The sequence below is a fragment of the Telmatherina bonti genome (genome assembly GCF_933228915.1).
Source record: "Telmatherina bonti genome assembly, chromosome: 13".
Taxonomy (NCBI): Eukaryota; Metazoa; Chordata; class Actinopteri; order Atheriniformes; family Telmatherinidae; genus Telmatherina; species Telmatherina bonti.
In genome coordinates, this window is record NC_136611.1 from 19,557,787 (window position 1) to 19,578,880 (window position 21,094).

Genomic DNA, 21,094 nt, shown 5'->3' on the forward strand with positions numbered 1-21,094 from the left:
TAATCATCCACTTTTGTCTGCGATGGGGCAGTTTGTGGACATTATTGAGCTCTATTTAATTTTTGCTGGATATCTGAGTGCACATGACAGTGTGAGGCATTTTCGATAAAAATGTATATAAAGGCAGTCAGGACATCACTGCAGGATTTTATTGCTCCTTTCCAATCCAAAGCTTTAACATCTGTCTCATCTAGCTGCATCTGTCCTTTTCTTGCCTGAATGTCAGCTATCAAACCTACCCCACACTGTCTTTTTTACCTGCTCTCTCGTTCACACACTCACACACAAACACACATTTGGACATCTACCTCGGAGCCATCACTAGCAAGCATTCCCTTGCCCCTAACCTTAATCCATCGTAATACTAACCCTAAAAGTGTGGTTTAGGTCTCCCGTAGCCATTTGAAAATGTGGAGTTTAGCTTTTTAAGTCTGGCCTCACAAATACAGTAAACCAAGCCTAAACACACACATACACATATACACACAGAAACAACCACATTGCCAGCAGAGGTTTGGGCTCTGCAGCCTCCTGCAGGAGCCCCAGTTCCCTGGATTTAATGTATTCGTCTGAAACAGACAGTGAGTCAGGGGAGGGAGCAGATTAAAACCCTACAGGATATCATGATAAGAGACTGCAGTATTTCTGCTGCAAGATGACCTTAAAACAACCTTGGTCAAAATAAACAGCTTTTTTTTTCTTAATGTAAGCTAAGAATGTTTTATGGACAAGAAAAGAGTGAGAAAGAAAATGCAGTCTTCTCTGATTAACACTATATCTATTTATATACATTTGAGTTAACCTCTTTAGAAGGTATTCATTTTATCTTGGCTATTCCATCTTGCAGATCATTGGCCTTATATGTGGAAACAAATCAAAATGTGTTTTGACCTTACTGAATGTGACTGATTGTAAAGGAAGACTGGATGATATTGCTGCCTCTAAACTCTGGATCTTGCAAGCACAGCTTCCATCCTGTCAGGCCTGGCTACAGGCCTACTGCTATGTCACATTGGGAAGCACAGCCTGAAACGCTTGGTCTTCAAGCTGATGTGAGAAAAATATAACTGTGCTATGCTTAATTTATTGGTTTTAACCTTCTTTGTCTCTACACAGTGGGCATTATATGACTAGGAAGTAGCTGGATGACCATGAGGGAAATTTCAGTGTCTTTTACAGCGCAAAAAGTCTAATAAACCTCATTATGAAAAGTCAGCTCAGTTAAGCAGGAGGCCACAGGGTAGTTTTCCAGCCATTTTGATATAAAGTCCTTTTCTCCAGGGCCGCTCCACTCCAGAGTTGAGACGGGTGGAGGGAGCTCTCAGGGTCACATGATGGTGCAGCGATTCCTCTGTAGTGCCCCTTGCAGACGGATGGAGGTGTGGTTCTGGCGCATCCCCCTTGCCACAGCAATGCCCAGCAGCTCCTTGAAGAGCAGGACTACGTGCCAGTTAAACTTTGCAGAGCACTCCACGTAACCGCACTTCCAGGTCTTCTTCACCAGAACCGACACTGCCCTGCGAGGCATGAAGCGCTGCCGCTGCAAATCTCTCTTGTTACCCACCACCAGGATTGGCACCTCACTGCTGCTGCCTTCCCTGTAGGAAAATGCAAACGGGGAAAGCCTCAATTTTAAAAGTACAGCTGAAGTGTTTTTCTTTTTTTTTTTCCTTTTTTTTCCTTGAGGTGTGAGGGGGCGGACTGGAGGATTAGCGCTCACAGGCTCAAGGGGCCTCCCACCACACTCTGCAGTAGCTGGTTAACAGCATTATTGCGCTTGTAAATGTATGGCAAAGAAGAGCTAGGAATACATTTATGCCTCAAGATTTATTTGTAAAGTCTAGTTCTACTGCACTGTGGATATGCATCTATTATCGCTTGATATCAAGTTCCGTCTCTTCCAGTAACACCTGACTGCTGGTAGTTTAAGAATCCTAAGTGATGCTCAAGTTAAGGAGGAAAGGATTTAGATTAATATGGTTGTTATGGGTACTTGCACTGCTTAAAGCAGTTGTATTTATCTAAAGAAAACTAAACGACTTAAATAAAATATTCAGAGATATTGTAAGTGAATTTAGTGAGAACTATTAAATCAGAAACCTGTGGGAGCACCAGTGTGTCTAAGGATAAGATATCTTTCTACTTTCTGAGAATAATAATGACTTAGCAGAAAGATATCCCCTTAAATCTGCTGTGTTAACAAGTTTTCCTTTTACAAAGCAAAGATTTTTTTTACATAGTGTTTTATCTTCCAACAAGGATTTGCACATGCATGCATATTTGCACACCTTCTTTCACAGACGGACATTGAGCTTGATGGCAAGGAAGCCACAGAGGGGTAGAGGCTAATATATGGTGTAATTCTTAAACTCTGAGGAAAAGTTGAAGCCACATCCACTGTTCTTCTCACATATCATGCTAATATAGGAGGTTTACAAAGAAACATCTTATTGGAATTTAATGGATTTATTTATTTGTTTATTTTTGCAGAGGGAGACTTGTGTGCATACATTTGCGTATGAGAACCAAGCAGAAGTGATGCTGGGATACAGCACTGTCATAAGCCTCACTGAGCTCACGGTAGGCTCCATGCTAGAGGGCTTAAAAAAAAAATAGGGCAGAAAAATGAGGTTACTCTTGTTTGGAACAGATTCCTGTTGAACCAGAGCATATCAGCCCTGTGTTGTTCTGTTGTATCTGATAACAATATAAAGAAAACTCTCAAAACTTCCTTTATGAACCCTCTATCATTCATGATTTTATTGCAGCGTCTGCCTCTTCTCAGCTTTTCATTGTCTCCTTTATTCTGACAACAGATCTTTGTCCAGTAATTATTCATTTCTCCTGTTTTGGATTCTTCTTGCATTCACCCTTCCTGCTGGTGATAATGGGTTTCTGTCTTGAGCCACAAGTATAAAGCAGCAAGAAAGTGAGCATGAACAGTGCAGAGGCACATTGGCTGTGTACAACACAGGAAACAAATGAGGACCCTCCAATGTCCTTTTTATATGTAAATGTATGCCGGTGTCCCAGTAGTCAGGATGAGAAGCAGGTTTTCAGTGGTCTTATTTTTTTTTCTCTAGAGTTCAGCCCTTTTGGTTCACATCTTCAGCTATTCAGGAAACCTTGTGCTGCATATCCTGTGGCACTCAACCTTTCAGACCTTTCATGCAGTTCTCCATCTAGTAAAAAAAAACAAAAGTAACCCCAAAATCATCTTAAATCAGTTGTGCCATGAGGTTACAAGAATGCAGCAATGCTATAGCAAATGTTGTAACAAAGCTGTCATGACTTAAAGAGGGGGTGAGCTGAATTAAACTACATCACCACAAGGGTGAATATAACTGTCAGTCATCAGACTGAAGAGCTTTATGACAAGCTCTGAAATTGCATGCTGTCTCCAAACGGGTAACAGGGTGTCACATACGATATCGCCAGTAAGCGTTAAGAGGTGGTCTATCAGTGGTTGTATGCCCAGTTGTGAGTATGAGTTTGACCATACCTGTTCTCTACAATCTGCTGTCTGATCATTTTGACGTATTCAAAGCTCTCCACACAACAGATGTCGTACACCAGTATGTAAGCGTTGGCATTGCGAACGCCTCTGCAGCGTAAATCCAGCCATTCCTAAAGGACACACAGAGAAGCACATGAAGAATAAGGAAAGGAATCATGACCAAAGAAACCGTTTAGTTCTTCGATTGGCAAATATGACATTTATACCCAGGTAAAGTATCCTCATGACCTAATGCCGACTTCAGAAATGCTGATATTTTTAACTTATTGTTTTCCTCTGATTAGTTGATGTTATAAACTCCAGATATGAACTAAATGATCAGTCAGTCTTTGGTATGTTCGTGGGATCCTTTTTCTCAGACTGATATGGAGTCTGACAGAAGATCCTGTTTTACTAAAGCCCTATGTTCTCATGCCTGATGGAGCCCCTCATGAGAACCAAAATGGCTACCAAGTCTGCAATTTCCTATTATGACAGGCGTTAGGGTGCTCAGGCTAAAGCATGTTAATAGAATATTATACTATTTAATACACCACAATGAAAACACACAGCATAAGCAAAAATTTAGTATTTAAAGTTTTGTTTTATAGACCATGTAAAATGTTCTTTTTCAGGCTAATCTAAACAACGTTTAAATTTAGTTCTTATTAATTTTGATGTAACTGTCTATGGAAGAAAACAAAAAAAGTGTTTGGAGTGCTTCACTAATAAAGTTGGAGATAAAAGATTCAACTCCATTTTGTTTGGATGTTACTATCCTGGTTCTGTTAGCATCTCCGGTGTCCATCTCTGGACCTCAAGGGCCACAATCCTGCAGGTTTTCGGTGTATCCCTGCTCAAACACACCTGACTCAATAAGTCATTGTGCTAAAGTTGATCAGCTGTAAGATCCATTTAATTTGAGTCAGGTGTGTTAAAGCAGGAAGACATCAAAAACCTTCAGGACAGTAGTATTTAGGTGGGATGGTTACAGATTGCTAACGCAGTGTTGAGATTTCTATAGTATATTGGAATATGCACTATAAATGCATTGTCATTGTCAGCAAGTTCACCTTGTGATTAGTATTTAGCTCACAATGCCTCAGAGCTGATAGCGTACAGTGCACCCAAAGAATACAGTAATAAAGAGCAGCTCGCAGAACAACGTGTGTTCTGTGTTCCTTTAATATTTTGAAAGCACACTGATTCTGTGTCACAGTTTGCTTTCCTCTGTTGCAGAGAAAGTGCAGAGTCAATGAATTCCTAGAGCTGGCATTGGTATTGGAGTCTCACAGCCTGGAACAAAGTCGTTTGGTGACTACCCAGCAGAAAGCACTGCTCAGTCTCCTAGCTACACATAGTCAAGGGCGATGACTAGACAAATGCAAATACGCGCATGCTGTCAGGAAAAGAAAAACGGACAGTTGTACTTTTGTTGCAGCTTGACTGAGCTTTGTCATTCAGGACACATGACGTGTGGCAAACAGCAGTGTTGTGTTCGATCCTAATGACTTTCAAAGTGTAATTAAAGCAGATAGCCCAAGTGGGTGCATTTGCACCTGACTGGGGGGGCAGTTGCTTCAGTAAAAAAGAAAAAACACGTGACCAAATCTTCTATTTATTATATGTTTCCCTAAGCTCTTACAGGTGCACCATTTCCACCTCCCTAACAGTCTCAAACACCCCACAAGAAATTTATAAACATTTCATCTGATGATGGGGGAAGAGGCAAATAGAGGAAGTTGAGGGGAAAAGGATCTGCTGAGGAAGGGAAATAAGAAAATCTGGGTTTAAGAGAATGTCCAAATCATAAAAGAAAAAAAGTCAGGAACAGATGATAAGACAAGCAGACAGGGTGTCAACATAACCTCTGGTGTTCATGTGCATTCATACTGCGAGCTCTGGGGTTTGAGACTGCAACTGATGCTAAAGTGTGCAGAAACAATCACATGCATGGAATAATGCCAAATCCTGGATATCTGTTTGGAAAATGGAGTTACATTGCTGGATCAGAGAAGAAGCAGTGTTTTTTTAAGTATTGAATTTGATAATGCCAATTTTCCGGTCATTGATTACTTGCTCTTCCACCTGAGCCATCGTATGTACTTGGGACTTTTATATGCAAATGACTTGGGATCTTTTACGTGCACAATAAATAACCACATTGAAGGTACAATAAAACTTGAAAAAGTTTTTTTGAAAACCTCTAAAAGTTTTAGACCAACTCATCTAAACTATGGGATGTCAGAGCTGATGAGTGGAAAGTAGATGTGTCTATTATGTAAAAGAAATAAGCAGAGGCAAAGTTGGGGGTGAATGTGGATATTCATCAATCTGTACACACTAGATCTAAGCTGATCTCACAAAGTTACCTTTAAAAATGATCTTGATGTGTAATTTTGATGCTCACAGATACTATTTTAAATATTTTATCAATGCCTGGCATGAAATGTGCTATTCAAATAAACTCGCCTTGCCTTGACAGCATGTTAAACCATTTTGCTTCTGAAAATGTAATAAATAAACCTAAATCCAGGTTTGACTGCTGTCTCTGCTGGAGCAGTTAAATTTGTCATATGCTACCATGATTTTCAAAGCTGTTCTTCTCGATGTGCATAATGCTTTTTGACTGATGCACCTGAACCTCCGGCTCAGATTATTTGGCCTCTATGCTGCTCTGTTTGTTGTGTCATATTTGCTTTGAAAACTCAAATATCAAAATTAAATATTATGCTTCTGTTCAGTGTGCAGGCAGATATGACCTAGAGGTTTAGCAGTGCAATGCTCACTGATCTGCTGCAGTGCTGATTGTCTTTCTTCCTCCTGCAATAAATTGATTATTTTTAAATAGAAGAAAATACAATAACTTTGCTATCAAGCCTCTGGTTTATGCGCTTTTTAACTCAACATGCTGCACAGCCCATCTGCATACTGAAGATCAGCTGATCAGCTGTGAGGGGGAGGCTAAGGGAAAAGGTGACAATCAGTGTGATAATGCTAATGATAATGCCAGCACAATGATGAGAATTAATTTGCCTTCATTCGGCTTGGAAGAGGTTATTTATGGGTTTGTGTTGACAGGAAGAAACTGCCTCACACATGAGCAGGAAGCAAATGAGGCTGATCAGGCATGGAGGCAGACATGTGTAAGATCACTGCAGTCAGAAGTGACATTGGAAGAGCAAGTCTGTGTCGGGAAAACTGGTGTAAACTGTGATTCCCCCTTCTCAAGTTTTTCAGCAGCTTTTTAGCAACGACTTACAGAAAGTTTCATTCAACTTTGAGCTTTTTGATTTAAATTTTTACTTTTTGTGTCAAATATAATTTAAATTCAGGCTGTGCCATCATTTAATGGAATAAAAAGATGCATTTCCAGCCCTCGCAATGCATATGATCAAAGCTTAGCCTTTTCTGATTATTGAGGTAACTGAGGACGTGACATGCACACAGTGACTTCAGTTGTATCCTCACATCTTTCGTGCTAAAAATAGCAGCTTGCATTCACATCTAATATCTCTGTAACACGCTAAACAAGAAACACAAGCAAAACAAAGAAATTAAAAACAAGACAACACATCAATTTACCGCTCATGAACTGGAATCAAATAAATGCAAAATGCGTGTGTGGGCATGTTTATTTGTGTTTCCCTGCAGGATGTGAGTGTGCTCTTGTGGGAGCATCAATGCGAAGTGTGGTGCTGCTGTCTGCATCCTCCAATCGGCCTTTTTACCATGGTGCAGAAAAAGAGCATCTCATCTTCAAGAGCCAAACAGAACATGTTTCCCTGACAACCGTGGGCCATGGTCAAGCTAAGACAAAGCTGCCGTGTTTCCTAATATTACTGGGAGAAGGGGGGGCAGCTTAATGGTATGCGTGCTTGTGATGGATCATGCTCAAGGAGGGAAACTGGGTATTTTTTTGTGGGAAAAGGGTGCTGAGTAATTAAAGAGATGCTATGCAAAGGCCACACCGCATGACTTGCAGTTCAAATCTATTACATCCCCTACAGGTAAAACACCCATTATTCAACAATGACCTATAGACAAAAATACACTGAAAAGCTGCAAGCTTTTTTAGTCATTTGTGTACTTGCCTTGTTTGAGATGAAGGAGGAAGATTTTGCCTGGTTTTTGCACTTTTAAATCACAGAATATTGAAGGTATCAAGTGTGGCTCTTCTCGTCACAGTCATGAATTGCTGATCTGAAAGATGAGCAAATAAGGACTTTGTACAAGTTCAAATAAAGCTAAAGGAACTGTTTTGAATGAGGCGCATATGCTTGTTCCCTCCATAGAGGGGAGTTCGATGCCAATTAGATATCAAGCTACCAGCTTAGCTTTGTCTAGAGCTTATGTAATCCACTTATCACATCTAGACTTATACATGTTTACATGTTTTAGCGCTCTCTCTCTCTCTCTCTCTCTCTCTATCTCTCTCACTCTCTCTCTTGTTTTAACCCATGCAAAATGCAAGTGTTAAAAAAGCTAAATTTGTGGTCTCACAGAAGGTTAGTTGGAGGGCTATTAACTGGCTAATCATCTTGGTACACGTTTGGTTTTTGCCATTATGAGGAAACTTATTGCTTTTGTACAGATAAATGTTTAAAGGGACAGTAGAGAGCAACTGGGTCAGTCTTCTTATTCAATTCTCCATGACAGCATCAAATGTGCTTTTTTTTTTAATCTATGCAGTTATTCATTTTATCATCTTTGTCTGTCAAAGTAAGGATATTGCTTATTTAAACAGATAATAACCACAATGTTACTGGGTTGCAGGTTTAGAAAATATTACATGAACTGGGATCAAAAATTGAATGAGTTATTTCTTTATTAATGCCCCATTTCTCCTAGTTTTAATAGGAAATGACCAGATAGATTTAGAGTAGTTCTGCTGACAAACTCCAGTGGTTGAGAGAGCTCAAGTCCTTGCAACTGAGGGGCAACACAAACTAATCAAGAACTTCTTTAGTCTGATTAAATTGAACACTAATGTGCAGCAAATACACATCTGGTTTCCATACTTTGTTACGGTTAATGTTATTGATGTCAACCTCTCTTCAATGTTACATAAATGTTTTGTCCAGTTTTTTGTTTTTTTTCTCAGAAGATAATAAAACACATCTGTGTTCACTTGCAACCACATAGTGGCACCCAATACCAACCGGATCTGAAGAATGGGTAAACAACATAAACAAACCCAGAACTGAAAGTGAAGCTCAAAGTGGAGCCTTTGAAAAAATTTATCTTGTAGATTTTATCATCGCGTAAAAATCAGGCTGATGTAGTGTGTGATTTTTTCTTTCTCTTTGTGGGATTGTTTTTTTTTTCTGAACAACATAGTTTATTCAGCACATGACAGTCTGATTATTACCCACTTCATACTCATAGTTAGGTACCTTCATGCACAAATAGGCAAGATACTTTCAGATTTCTTCCACAGCAAATAACCTATGCTCTTTGGTACAAACACAGTATAATAGAGCAAACTGTAGTTTCATAACTTTTAAGATCCAGCACCTTGGGCTCTCTCAGCTGCTGGAGCAAACAGAGAAACAGAGAAAAAAAATGGAAAAACAAAAGGCAAAGATTTGCCACCAAAGCAGTCAAACCATTTCAGCTCTTAACGCTAAAACTGCTTGAAAATCTCTGTTGCAGTTAACAGATGAACTCATATTTCTGCTGCTTCTGCAAGAGTCAAAATGTGTTACATAAAAAGCCGTCATTTCCATGCTGTTATCAAAGAGTATTGACAGAGATAACTGAGAAAATGTCCATAGAGAGCAGGAAAGAGGGAGAGGGAGCATCTTGAGTGGGAGGAAGTCATGCAGATACATTATGGCCTGAACAAAAAAGAACAAGAACAATCATACTGAATGTTCCGTCAGGCTTAAATCCATCTGCCATCACATCCGATTGCAACACTGTGACAGATGCTCTCTAAAAGCTATACCATCGGCAACAGGGAGGCGTACGCCAAAGCAAATAAATCATTAAACCATCACGGCCTTACTGTAAAATAATTGAAATTTGGCCTGTAACAATGCTTGGCAAACATAAAAGTGGGGTGACTGAAATGAGGTCAGCCTGGGATCCTGCTGGTCTTCTTTTAAATATAATCTAAACAGATGAGAAACAGCCATGCCTCATCTTTATGAAGACATACTCACTCATTCAGCTTATTCAACTCAAATTTTCCAGGCTGAATTAAACCTCACTTACAGTGACTGTATCTATTGAAGTCTGTGCAAACTTAGCAATTGACTGCAGTCGTTCTGTCCTCTGCTCGGGTTTTATTCCCAGCTGTTTTCTAACAGGGAATGGTCGTTTAATTCTGTTTGTTGCAGACAGCAAATAAATTTCAGTTATGGTCTTTTATGCTGCTGTGTGCAACCACAGCCCGTGTATCAGGTTGCATGTCTCTGGCAATGGGCTAAATTACAGAAAGAGCTGTGACTTAAAAATGCCATATCAGTACTTTCACTGTAAATACAGGACATCCCCAGAAAAGCTGTGAGAGTGGGCTTGAGAAAAAGTGGGACACAACCAGAGCAGAGAAGAAAAGGCACAGCAGCCTTGCTGGGTTATTCCTCAGCAAATGACTAACAATAAATCTGTCTGATGAAAATGCTGTAGTGGCACTCGGCTAATGGTTTTCCCCTCCTGTGTGCCTTCCACCAAGTCCCTTTCATACCCTCCCATTGATCCACCAGTTAGTATGAAATTGTGCAGAGTATGATACAACATGATAATGAAAGCTTGCTGGTGTGAGTCAACCTTTTGGACAGGCACACTCCCACACTTAAACCCATGAGACACATTTGTCTAATTCCAGCTTTCCGGTCACACCTACCAGCTTGTTCCCTGAAGGGCATTAGGCAGCATTTAGCATACAAACTAAGATATTCAGAGTCTTTAAAGAGGGTCTCTGCGGGAGGCAGACAGTGAAGCACTTTGCAGGCCATTTTTACACCTTCCAACAAATTGTTATATGTGGAAGACAGGTTGTGTGTGACTCTAAGAGGATGATCACTCAGGCACTTCAGCGACTTGTCAGGCGTTTTTTTTTTTTTCTGCTAGCACCAGGCTTTCAGAGTGCACTGCAAACCAACACTTTATAACATCTCTTATTCAAGTTCTTCAGCTGTTTCCCATCACAGGGTTTGTATAGTGATATCTGAAGAAACCAAGCTAATAAAACAGGCATCATTTCAGCAGCAGTAGCAGTATGTTGGTGTGGTGACATGATGGGCTTCTATCATGTAGTATCACAGCTTTTCAAGTGACACACAACTCGTTAATGCAAAAGGTGGAGTGGATCAGGCTGTTTTCAAGGACCGCACTTTAATACACAGTGTCGCAAAAAAATTAAGCTTTTTTTTAGCTGATAAATGGATATTATCCAAGCCAAAGTCTCACTTTGCAGGATGCAAATTCTAGCAGCTCTTGATGGTTTTCACAATGATGAGATTTTCCTTTAAAGATTTCAAATTTAGTTGAACAAACTCTGTCTTTCTTATTCTTTTCAGAAAATGTAATTTGAAGGTTATTTGAAGCCAGCAGTGTTTCAGATGTCTGAATCTGACCAAACAACTCAGGTTCTCCCTAAGTTGCAAGATTTTTTGATTCCCTCTTTGTTTTCACAGTGGAAAAAAAGTCACACAATTTATACCTTAAAGAATTTTTTTTTTGTTTGTTTGTTTGTTTTGTGTTTTTTCTGCTTGTGTGTTTTTAGTCAAACTAATTGCCATAGACCTCATATGGCTTTCTCTGAACTTTGTGTTTTCAGGAAAAAAAATATGAAGCATCCACTGCTTTCTGCATGAGCACTTCAGTATTTTTCAGGAAACAACAATACATAAAATGACAGCAGATCCTTGCGTACCATGATGCTACAGTCATAATCAGCTCACCTGAATGTACCTGTCTAAACTGAGCCTTTAGTTCAGTCTGCAGAAGATATCTAATGATTAATACAAAGCTCATTCTTTCCTCGTGAGGGGGTTGAGAGAGTTTAGTCTGTCAAAGTGAAGCTCTAAGGCTTAAAGTCAGTCTCCATAGCAACTAGTAGAGACATCTAATAATGAAAAAAAAAAAGAATAAATAAAACTGGTTTTGTCTTTAGCAGAAGCTGCGAAGAGACTAGTAAAATTAATCAGAGATCAAGCAAACAAGATGGGGTGACTGATCAGAGAAAAAAGATCATTAATGCTTGAAAAACCCTTTCTTCAATTGAGTTGAATCTTTTTTGGGGGGTAAATGTTGGGAGAGTACCTGACTGGCGCTTGCTGGAAAAGAGGAGATTGGCGGGACGTCCAAAATTTTCAGCTCATACATGATGCCGTTCAGTATGACGGAGGGTCTGTACACATATCTGGTCCTGGTCGGTGTGTAACCCTCCGAGAAATCATTATAAATGAACTGGCGGATTATAGAAGTTTTGCCCACTCCGGGAGCACCGATCACTGCAATACTCAACGTCTCCACCATCCCGAGAGTCCGAGTTCAGCACCATGGACAGCGCCAACGACGACGACAGATGTGACCGTCCACAAACACAGCTGGCCGCAGCTCTGACGGAATCCAGCACACACAAACACACACACTCCCGTTGCTCCTCTAGCCGGCAGCCTCGAAATCCCCTTGAATCGGCTTCAGCAGCGTGCAACACAAGAATCAGTGATCAATGATCCAGCCGTGGAGTCCAGCGAGGAAACTTTATCTCCTGGATGAGGGTGAGAGCAGAGGGGCTTGCAGCTTGCAGGTCGTCAGATAATAAGCTCAACCATGATCATGCAAATGGAGGGATTTTCGCTGCTTCTGCGAGCCAACGCGCAGAGAGAAACTCTTGGTTTTTCAGGGGACATCCCCTGCCAACCTCGTCCCCAGAGAGGAAACATGAAAGTCCGCCCTTGCCGTCTCCACATGGACATAATCCTATCCTAGGTTAGGCTCTGACCTTGCCCAAACGCACAGGAGCTCTCGTGTTCTTCATAGATAATCTCCTCTGCACCTCACACTCATTTCCACCGATGCACCAGCGCCGCACTCCTCCATCACAGGAAGGACTCGTAAATAAGCCTTCCACGTGCTAGGAAATGGCATGAAACATTCCCATCTTCATTTCGCTTTCGATTACATCTAAAATAATCGATGTGACTTAAGACTGTTTTTAAATAATGTTAATTATGCCCATCCTCACAGCCGACAGACGCGCGTTTTCTGTGAAGGCATCTGAAGCCTGGTAACGTTGTGTGTCTGCTGTTGGTTGGAGAGATCTGAGCTCCCTCTCCTCCTGATCCCTTTCTCGCTCTCTCCTCACTAATATCCCTTGCCCTGCTCATCCAATAGGATCATCTCGTGCGCAAAGCGTGTGAAAGCTGTTCCCATACGCCGCAAAATGGCAAAGGAACATTACACACACACACACACTATGCAACGTCACAATGTGAGGCTCGTGGAAGCGCGCTGCAAGACTGACTTCATGTGTGTGGGGGGCTTATTAGCTTCTGGTCGGGGTCCCCAGGCAGGGCAGGGTTGATATCTGCCATTAATCACTGCTCGGTGACAGCGGCACACAAAGGACGAGTCTGAGAAATAAACATCACACACACACACACACAATGTCCCTATATGACTGGAAGATGAGCTCCACACATCTGAAACTGCTACACTTTCCAGGTTTTGTTTTTGAATGGTTTATGTAATTTTAAAAATGATGGTTTCTTAAGTTAGTTACAAACTATCCAGTCGTTTTCAGAGGAATTAACCAGATCTAAGGCTAAACCTCTCTGTGAGTTCTCTAGGTGAAGCAAAATGTGATGAAATGTAATGTAAGGGTTCTATTATGAGAAAATATGACACATAGTTTGGACACAAATGTGTAAATACTGCAACAAACGCAGAATGCAAAAACTTGGCAGCTATAATGTTGTCCCAGAGTCTAAAAATAATTTAGCTGGAGTTGTGTTTAAGGACAAATATCAGCCAGAATTTAAAAAAAAAAAAATATATATATATATTTACACACACACACACACAAGGCACTAATGAAGTGGCAAGCCAACTCAAGTATGTGCTGTCTTAAAAGATTACCCATCACACAAACCTTTCACTGTAGTTTGGCTCAACTCTTACTTCATTAAGTGCTCCGTACAATAAACAAATACTTTGTCACTGTAATGTTTTAAAATTAACTTTTAAAATATGAAGAGGGACTAATTTTGGTACATTTAAAAGCCACTAAATGAAAGTTTATTTGTATAAAATGTAAAAACCCTGAATACAAGAGTCTCACTTTAATGGGTTTATGAATGAAGTGTAAAAAGATTTTCTTGCTGATTTATCCACTTACCTACCTGTAACTACATTAAGACTGCGCCCCCTAGTGGGAGGCTTTTTATCACAAAGGCTCAACATAATCATTCAATAGGAGTCACCGCTTCCAGCTTTCCACACAGACCCAGACTTTTCTCTAGTCAGTGATTTTGCATCAGCAAATACATCTGTCATTTCTCCAGACACAATCTGATGAGACGCGTTTGTTTTACATTTGCTCAGTCAGCAGAAGTCCTGGTTTTTTTCTTTAAAAGCAGGCTGGACTTGTAAAACTTTGTTGCTGCTGTCCTGTGGAAAGGACATGGTGCACTGACCTCTAACTTCAGTCAAGGCTGTTATTTGTACACAAAGCTGCAAATATTAATAATTCTCTTATAAAAAAAAAAGAAGCTAGTTGGTGACCCCTAAGAGGAGCCCTGAACACCTCAGAGGTCACCACCCATGATGAATTGTTGTGAAAACACTAGGCTTTGGGGGATGTGGACTTTGAGGAAAACATAATAGTTGATATATCCTGCATTACTTTTACAGTTTAGATCAAGGAGAAAAAAAACCCACTTTGATTCATCAAGACATTTAATAGTTCTTTTTAAATGATGTACACACATTGAACAAAATTAAATCAAAAATGTCTGATTCAACATTTGATTTCTTTTATACAGCATTTAATATGAATCAGCTGTCACCACACACACACACACAAACTCAATTCCTAGCCTCTGTTGTAATCTGCTAAAGGTAGTTACCGTAGGAAAACTCATACTGTAGAAACGATTTATATATATATATATAAAAAAAAAAAGGGGGGCTTCAGCGTAACGCCTTGAAAACAAATCCAGTTAGATGGATTGGATGCCATCTAGCCCCGCTTTTGCCAAGACAGTTTGCTACCTTCAGCCATGTTCTTTTGTTTTTACTCAAGAGTGGAACAAATCATGACATCACTTTGTCACCTGGGCCTTCATCTCCAGCGGCCATGGAACTCAGGAGAGCTGCTCTGAGGATGCAGAGAGCAAAGTGGCAGAGAGCCCAAGAGGCTGTTGCTGACGCAAGTAGAAGCAGTGAATATAAAACCCTCGCATCCATGGCTCTCTTCCAGTTGCCACATGTACACTAACAAGACTACAGACACACACACACACACACACACACACACCAAAAATTAAATGATGGAATGACTTTGCAGAAGAGCAGCCAGGTGATGCCTGCCGCTAGTTTATAAAATGTCAATATGTTGATGTAAAAATTAGACACACACACATCAACATTCTGCTTCCAGAGACAGTAGAGGATCTAATCCCACTGCTTCACAGAAAACTTACTGAAGAAAACTATAAAATGACAAAGACAATAGTGTAATTTGCAGTATTTGTGTCTCATTTTGGGCCCCAGAGCCACAACCACCTCACACAGGCAGAAGATACGTACTGTGTAGAAGCCTTTTTTTATGCACCTCAACTCATTCTAATCCCAAACTAAAAGGAATGAAAAGGACGATTCACCTGCAGATATCCAAGACTAAAAACGGAGAGAAAATTTGCAAAAGTGCAGTTGGAAAATAATAACAGAGCCTCATGCAGAGAAAGTCACAGGGACTGAAGTCAGACAGCCATCTGTCCCCAAATGAATAAGGCTCATTAATGCAGGGCTCAAGCAGGGAAGAATGGGGCCGTTCTTTTAATTTAAGATGATGTCCAGAAACCAAAGCAGGTGGTGGAAGCAAACACAGGTGGGTGGGTGGGGGTCTGAGACTTGAGAACAGAACAGACCAGAGTTATCTGCAGTCTTAGCAAATGGGGGGGACAGGAGGTGATTCAAAATGTCACAATAGGTCATTAAGCATTCTAATGAAAGAGCTGGATGATGAAGACTGCAGTTCAACACTGCAGGCAGGAGTTTCTGCACTGTACGAGGCTGTAAAAATGGTTCGCAGATCAGGTGAGAAAGAGCTGGAAGAGGTGCCCGGAGTGCTGTGGGGGCAGCTGCTGGCTGGACAAATGGGTTGTGGTTCAGTTCTTCAGCACTGCCTCGTAGCTCTGGAAGACACACTGGGACACCTCCGCCGCTCTGCACTTCAGAGACACCTGAGGAAGAGAAGAGATGGAGAAGATTCATGAGATGAAGAGAAAATGATAAACACCCAAAGTGAATAAAAACAAAAAAGTCCAAATCTAAACATTTTCCTTGGCCTGTTAGGAGGAACAAGCAAAACAGTGTTCCTAACGATTTTCCTAAAACAAATAACCTGCAGCTTAAAAATCCTATCGGGTTTTTCTAACAGTTCTGCAGCTTATAACAGTAAATCATTCATTTGTAGGAAGTATCTTGGAAATCAGTGGCATGTTGAGTCACAGCTGTTTTAGCTCATTTTCATTAGTGATAAGATTTTACTCTTTCGGCTCTTTTTCATGCAAGTGTTTGTACTGATTATTTCATTTTCTGCAGAAAAAAGAAAAAAAGAAAAAAAAAAAAGAGAAAAAAATCCAGTTCTTTGTTCTTTTCCTAAACATAAATCAGGGCGAGCTTCCGTTCGGATGCTCCTTATATCAGAAGGCAACATTCAATATTCTTCACATGGAAGGAGAAAAAGATATTTGGATTAAAACCTCCTTAATTCAGTCTTATCAAAAGCAGGCAGACCTACTGACAGAAATATAGATACATAAGCACGCTGGAGGAAATAGAGGCAGCCTGCCCACTCTTTGATGTCAGTCTCAGCTGGGAAAAGGTTTTGGATTTAATGGAGCCTCTCATATCAAGCTTCCCTCCGCCACACTGCAGATACTATTTTCTCACATCCGAAAGCGCCGTGTTTACAGGAAACACAAAGCAGCTGGAGACTTGGAGTAGTTGCATCAGGTCAGGTTCCATACAGATGCTGCACAAAAGACACAGCGTATACAAATGACAGCCATTCAGACAATGTTAAACCATTCAATAATTAATTGTTGCAGAGGGAAAAGCAGCTGTGCCTTCCCCTGTGACAACTAGAACACTTAATGACCCATGTTTGTGTGGAAGCGGAAAGAGCATCTTGCATTTTTCTTGCCCTGACAGCAGAACAGACAAATCATTATGATGCAGTCGTTTCTGTTTTAATCACTCATTTCTTTCAATCACATTTGCTCCACTGGAGCTGCAGCTGCAATGGTTTGTAATGGTGGTAGAAAGAAATGATGCAAGATAAGTGAGAAAAATAAGACACACAAAAAAAACCCAAAAACAAATTATGGGGTTTTGGATGAAGTGCTGGGATCTTTTGCCTCTTTTCTTTATCAACAGTCAAGACAACATGACCTGGATTTTATATTTCACTGTTCATTTTACTTGATCCTGCATTTCTTTTTCTTTTTTTTTTTTTAAATCTTTTTCTTGTCTATCATGTTTAATAATCCTCCACCATCCTGATTACCAGGTGTTCTGTTCAGTCATTTTGCTTTTAGCCTTCAAATGTCTGCATCAATGACACTCACACACTATAATGTTTGCTCCATTATCTTAATTACAGTGATCAGTTATTCACCTGAAATTTGATGGTGTGATTGAGTGCGGTACGGTGATTACCACAGGGTAGCCGTTAAATAAAGCAGTCATCCAGCCTTCCCCAGCTCTGCTGCTGGTACACTCGGCACTCTTTACTAATGCATGCTGCTACTGGCAACATTTAGACAGCCGCGCTCTTATCAGCAAGATGTGAAGAAACGCAGAAGCTGCGGCTACGATGCAGATGCTGCTACTGAGACAGCCTGAAACTGCAGCACTCAAACTCAGCTTAAGGCTTGTTGCTCGAATACTTGTGTCAGAGTATGCCGGTGAGGATACAACATATTGGAAAGAAGAGAGAAGTCAAGTTTGTGTGCAACACAGATGGAATATGAGATGGGATTCTCCCAACCTTTTCAAATTTGTTCTGAATGCTTACAGCATGAAAGTAGGTTCAGTAAAGGGTAAAGAAAACAGCATACGGTATTTTCAGCAATTAAGCTGCCTGAAAACAGAGAGCAAGTCTTTGTAGGAGCAGTGTGAAGAGGAAACTGAAGCCAGCTGCAGCTCTCTGATAAGACAAAGCAAATGGATTGTAAAACTATCAATAACAGTCAAGGTTGTTTGGTAAAATGTTCCAGATAAACCGGTGTTTGATGCAGGTAAAAAAGCAACACTTAAATGAGTTTCTGTAAATAATCATCTGAAAGGCAGTACTGTCAGACTTGTTAAATATAACTTACATCTGTGGTTACAGTGTTGGTGGAGGTTGGGCGAGTTTAGGAGATATTTACTCATCCACTCTAATTTTTGGTCCCTTTTCCCCATTTTTGATCTCATTTAAAAACTTTGGACTTGAGACAGAGAACTGAAATAACAGAGGCAGACAGACTGAGCAACAGACCGGATATTTGCATATTTCTGAATTTAACATGGAAAAATGGGCAGGAAAAGGTAGAATTTCATAGATACTTCTCAGTTCACAGAGAATAAAAAGTAAGCTGCAAAAGGAGCGCGGTGTGGTGAAAACCTTGTGTAAACTGTAAGCAGCAGGCAGGTGGGTAGGCTGAAATTAGTAAAAGAACATGCACAGAGAGACAGTAGGCTTTGGAGTGTAAAATTTCCGATGAGTCCCAAACCAGTCAACATGACTCAGGGAAGGCTAGAAACCAGACGGCAACAAGGACAAGATGAAGCAGTAATGGGAGAAAGACTCGGCCAGTTTTGTCCTACATTGCTGGAAGTTGACTTTATTCTCTGATCACAACTGGGATCGTGAAGCTGAGGCAGAAAGAATATCACACCATTAGAGAAGAATGTGGATTTTTCTGCAGAATAATGATCTAAAAAAAACCAGCTAAGGGAAATCCCACAGACTGTCCCCTTCAGAAACCTGACCTGAATCACACACTGCGTTGTGTGATGCAATGAAAGGAAAAGGAAAACTTTTTTTTGTCTTTAGCTTTACTTGGTAAAACAGAGAAAACCTTTACCATGATTGCAAGAAACTGTTTGAGCTTCGTGTCAGGATCTTATTCAACGGGTCCTAAAGGCAAACTAAATACACGGCAACAGTCCTCTAGAGAACTGCATCTGTACTAACAAATAAATACCCAAAATGTAAAAGGTGTTCATCCCCCTCACATGATTCCCCATTTTATTGCTTTAATAAATTAAATCATGCTCAATATAATCTGTTTAGGCCATTTTTTTTAATGGCAAAGTGAAAACCTACTTTCACAAATACTGTCAATGAATTAAAAACTATAAGGCAATCAAATCAAATCAAACTATTTCTATAGTACTTTTCGTGCTTAAAAAAACAATACAAAGTGCTTCACATCAAATTGATAAAACACACACACACATACATCTACAGTCCCCTTACATCCACCCACAACCACCCTCACCCGTGCCCTATTAGCCCCTATAACAGTTAAAAGAAGACAAATGGCCAGGTTCATGTGCACCAGGTAAGGAAACGATATCCTCAGGGTACCATCCACACCCACCCATGACCACCCAGACAGTTACCGTGGGGGGCCACCCGGGTCCGGGCAGACAGGACCCACGCCACAACTGTGAGGCTGCTGCGCTGGATCCCGACCCACCTGACAGGGACAGCCCCCACAGCAACACCCATGCAGTCAGAGCAGGGGCAGCCCTCAGTGAAGAGGACCCCAATGAGGAGAGAGCTGGAGTGATAACTACACAATTGTAAAATCCATCCAAAAATAAAATAATAACATTTATACTAATATATAAATAAATATATAAAATTTATAAATAAATCAAATTAAATAAAAGAAGAATAAATATAGGCTAATATAAGAATGTTAAAACTTAGTTAAAAGCTAAACTAAAAAGGTAGGTCTTGAGTTTTTTTTTTTTTTTTTTTTAAAACATCAAAAGTCTCTGCAGCCCTGAGACCCTCAGGCAGACTGTTCCATAGGCGAGGCCTCAATATAAATAATTGGATTAAATATTAAACCCCTTTAAACTGTCGAAAATAATGCATGACAAATGCAGATAAATATCGCCAAAACCTTCAGGATAATCTGACTTAATCTGCAAGACAACTACGACTTTGGAGAACATTTACCTTCCAGAAAAACAACCACCCCAAGCCCTGAACAGAGGCTGTTCAAAGACAAGGTGACACATGTTCTGGATTGGCCAAATCAAAAACAGAGAATTTGTGGCTGGTGAGAAGAGCTGTTCACACCTGATCCCCAGGCAACCTGACAGAGCTCGTGCTGTTTTATTAGGAAAAATGGAGAGAAGTGGCAGTGTCCAGATGTGCCAGTCTGACTGTAACATGTCCACACTGTTGTGTTGCCAAAAGTGCATCAACTAAATACACACTTCCAAAGGGGATCAATGCTTTTTTTTATTTTATAAACAGCAATTGTATCAACCATCATTCATTCATTCATTTTCTTTACTGCTTAGCTCAACTCAGGGTCACTGGGAAGCTGAAGTCTGTCCCAGCAATTTGCCAGCGTGAGGCAGGGTACAGGTGGACAGGTCGCCAGTTTATCACAGAGCCAATCACAAATCAGAACAATCTGATATTTTGTTAATGTTATTTAATGTTGTCACAGTGCCAAATGTAATCAGTAATAAACTTGATCAGGAGTGAAATGATTTGAAAGGTTTCAAACTTTCCATGTTAACTGGTTAACTAGTAGGTGTGAAATTTCCTGCCATTCACCACAGAAGATGTGAATTTGTACAGATATATAAATAAATAAATCAAGTTGATGGCATCCAGCAGTGCTTCGTATCAATTAGCAACAACACCAACAACCAAGCTTTTCAGGAAAATGACAAATATTTATCTGAGTGATTCGACATAAAACTGTGACAATCTGCTTGTGTGGTGCATATGTTTCATGTGTACAGGAGCTTGGCGATGTCTATTTCTAAGCTTTCTGACAACACCAAGAACCAGCTCAAGAGGTGGGTAGAGAAAAAAAAATCAACCAACATCACTGGTCACGTTGTTGCCATGGGGACAGGAGATGGCAGATGAGAACACCCATGCCTCATGACCAGAAGATGAGCAGCATCTCAGTGCTCCACTATAAATACTATACAGTATAAACAAGCTCTGAGATGTGGAAGAAATGAGATGAAAATGCGTAACTTGACAGCAGCTGCGACTGTTAACAGTCTGATATTAAAATAAAACCTGAAAAAAAATGTGACAAAGTTAAAAATGGCGCTGAGTGCGTGGACTCCAGCTTTTTCTCCCGCTGTCTGGCCTGTTACTTTGCA

At 40.4% G+C, this 21,094-nt stretch overlaps 2 protein-coding genes across 2 annotated transcripts in view; both read right to left on the reverse strand.

Annotated features, from left to right (window-relative positions):
* Positions 1 to 1,327: 1,327 nt before the first annotated feature.
* rasl10a (RAS-like, family 10, member A) lies at positions 1,328 to 11,983 on the reverse strand (the record flags this gene model as incomplete). The annotated part of the gene is made up of 3 exons (XM_079250658.1): positions 1,328 to 1,598; positions 3,503 to 3,627; positions 11,768 to 11,983. The coding sequence occupies 3 exons, from the start codon at positions 11,981 to 11,983 to the stop codon at positions 1,328 to 1,330; spliced, it is 612 nt and encodes a 203-aa protein (XP_079106784.1).
* Positions 11,984 to 14,501: 2,518 nt separating this feature from the next.
* ap1b1 (adaptor related protein complex 1 subunit beta 1) overlaps positions 14,502 to 21,094 on the reverse strand; it is a 32,110-nt gene continuing 25,517 nt past the window's right edge. Inside the window, exon 22 of the mRNA XM_079251923.1 lies at positions 14,502 to 15,915. Within this exon, the coding sequence (XP_079108049.1) occupies positions 15,841 to 15,915 (75 nt within the window). The 3' untranslated portion in view covers positions 14,502 to 15,840. The remainder of the gene's footprint in view (positions 15,916 to 21,094) is intronic.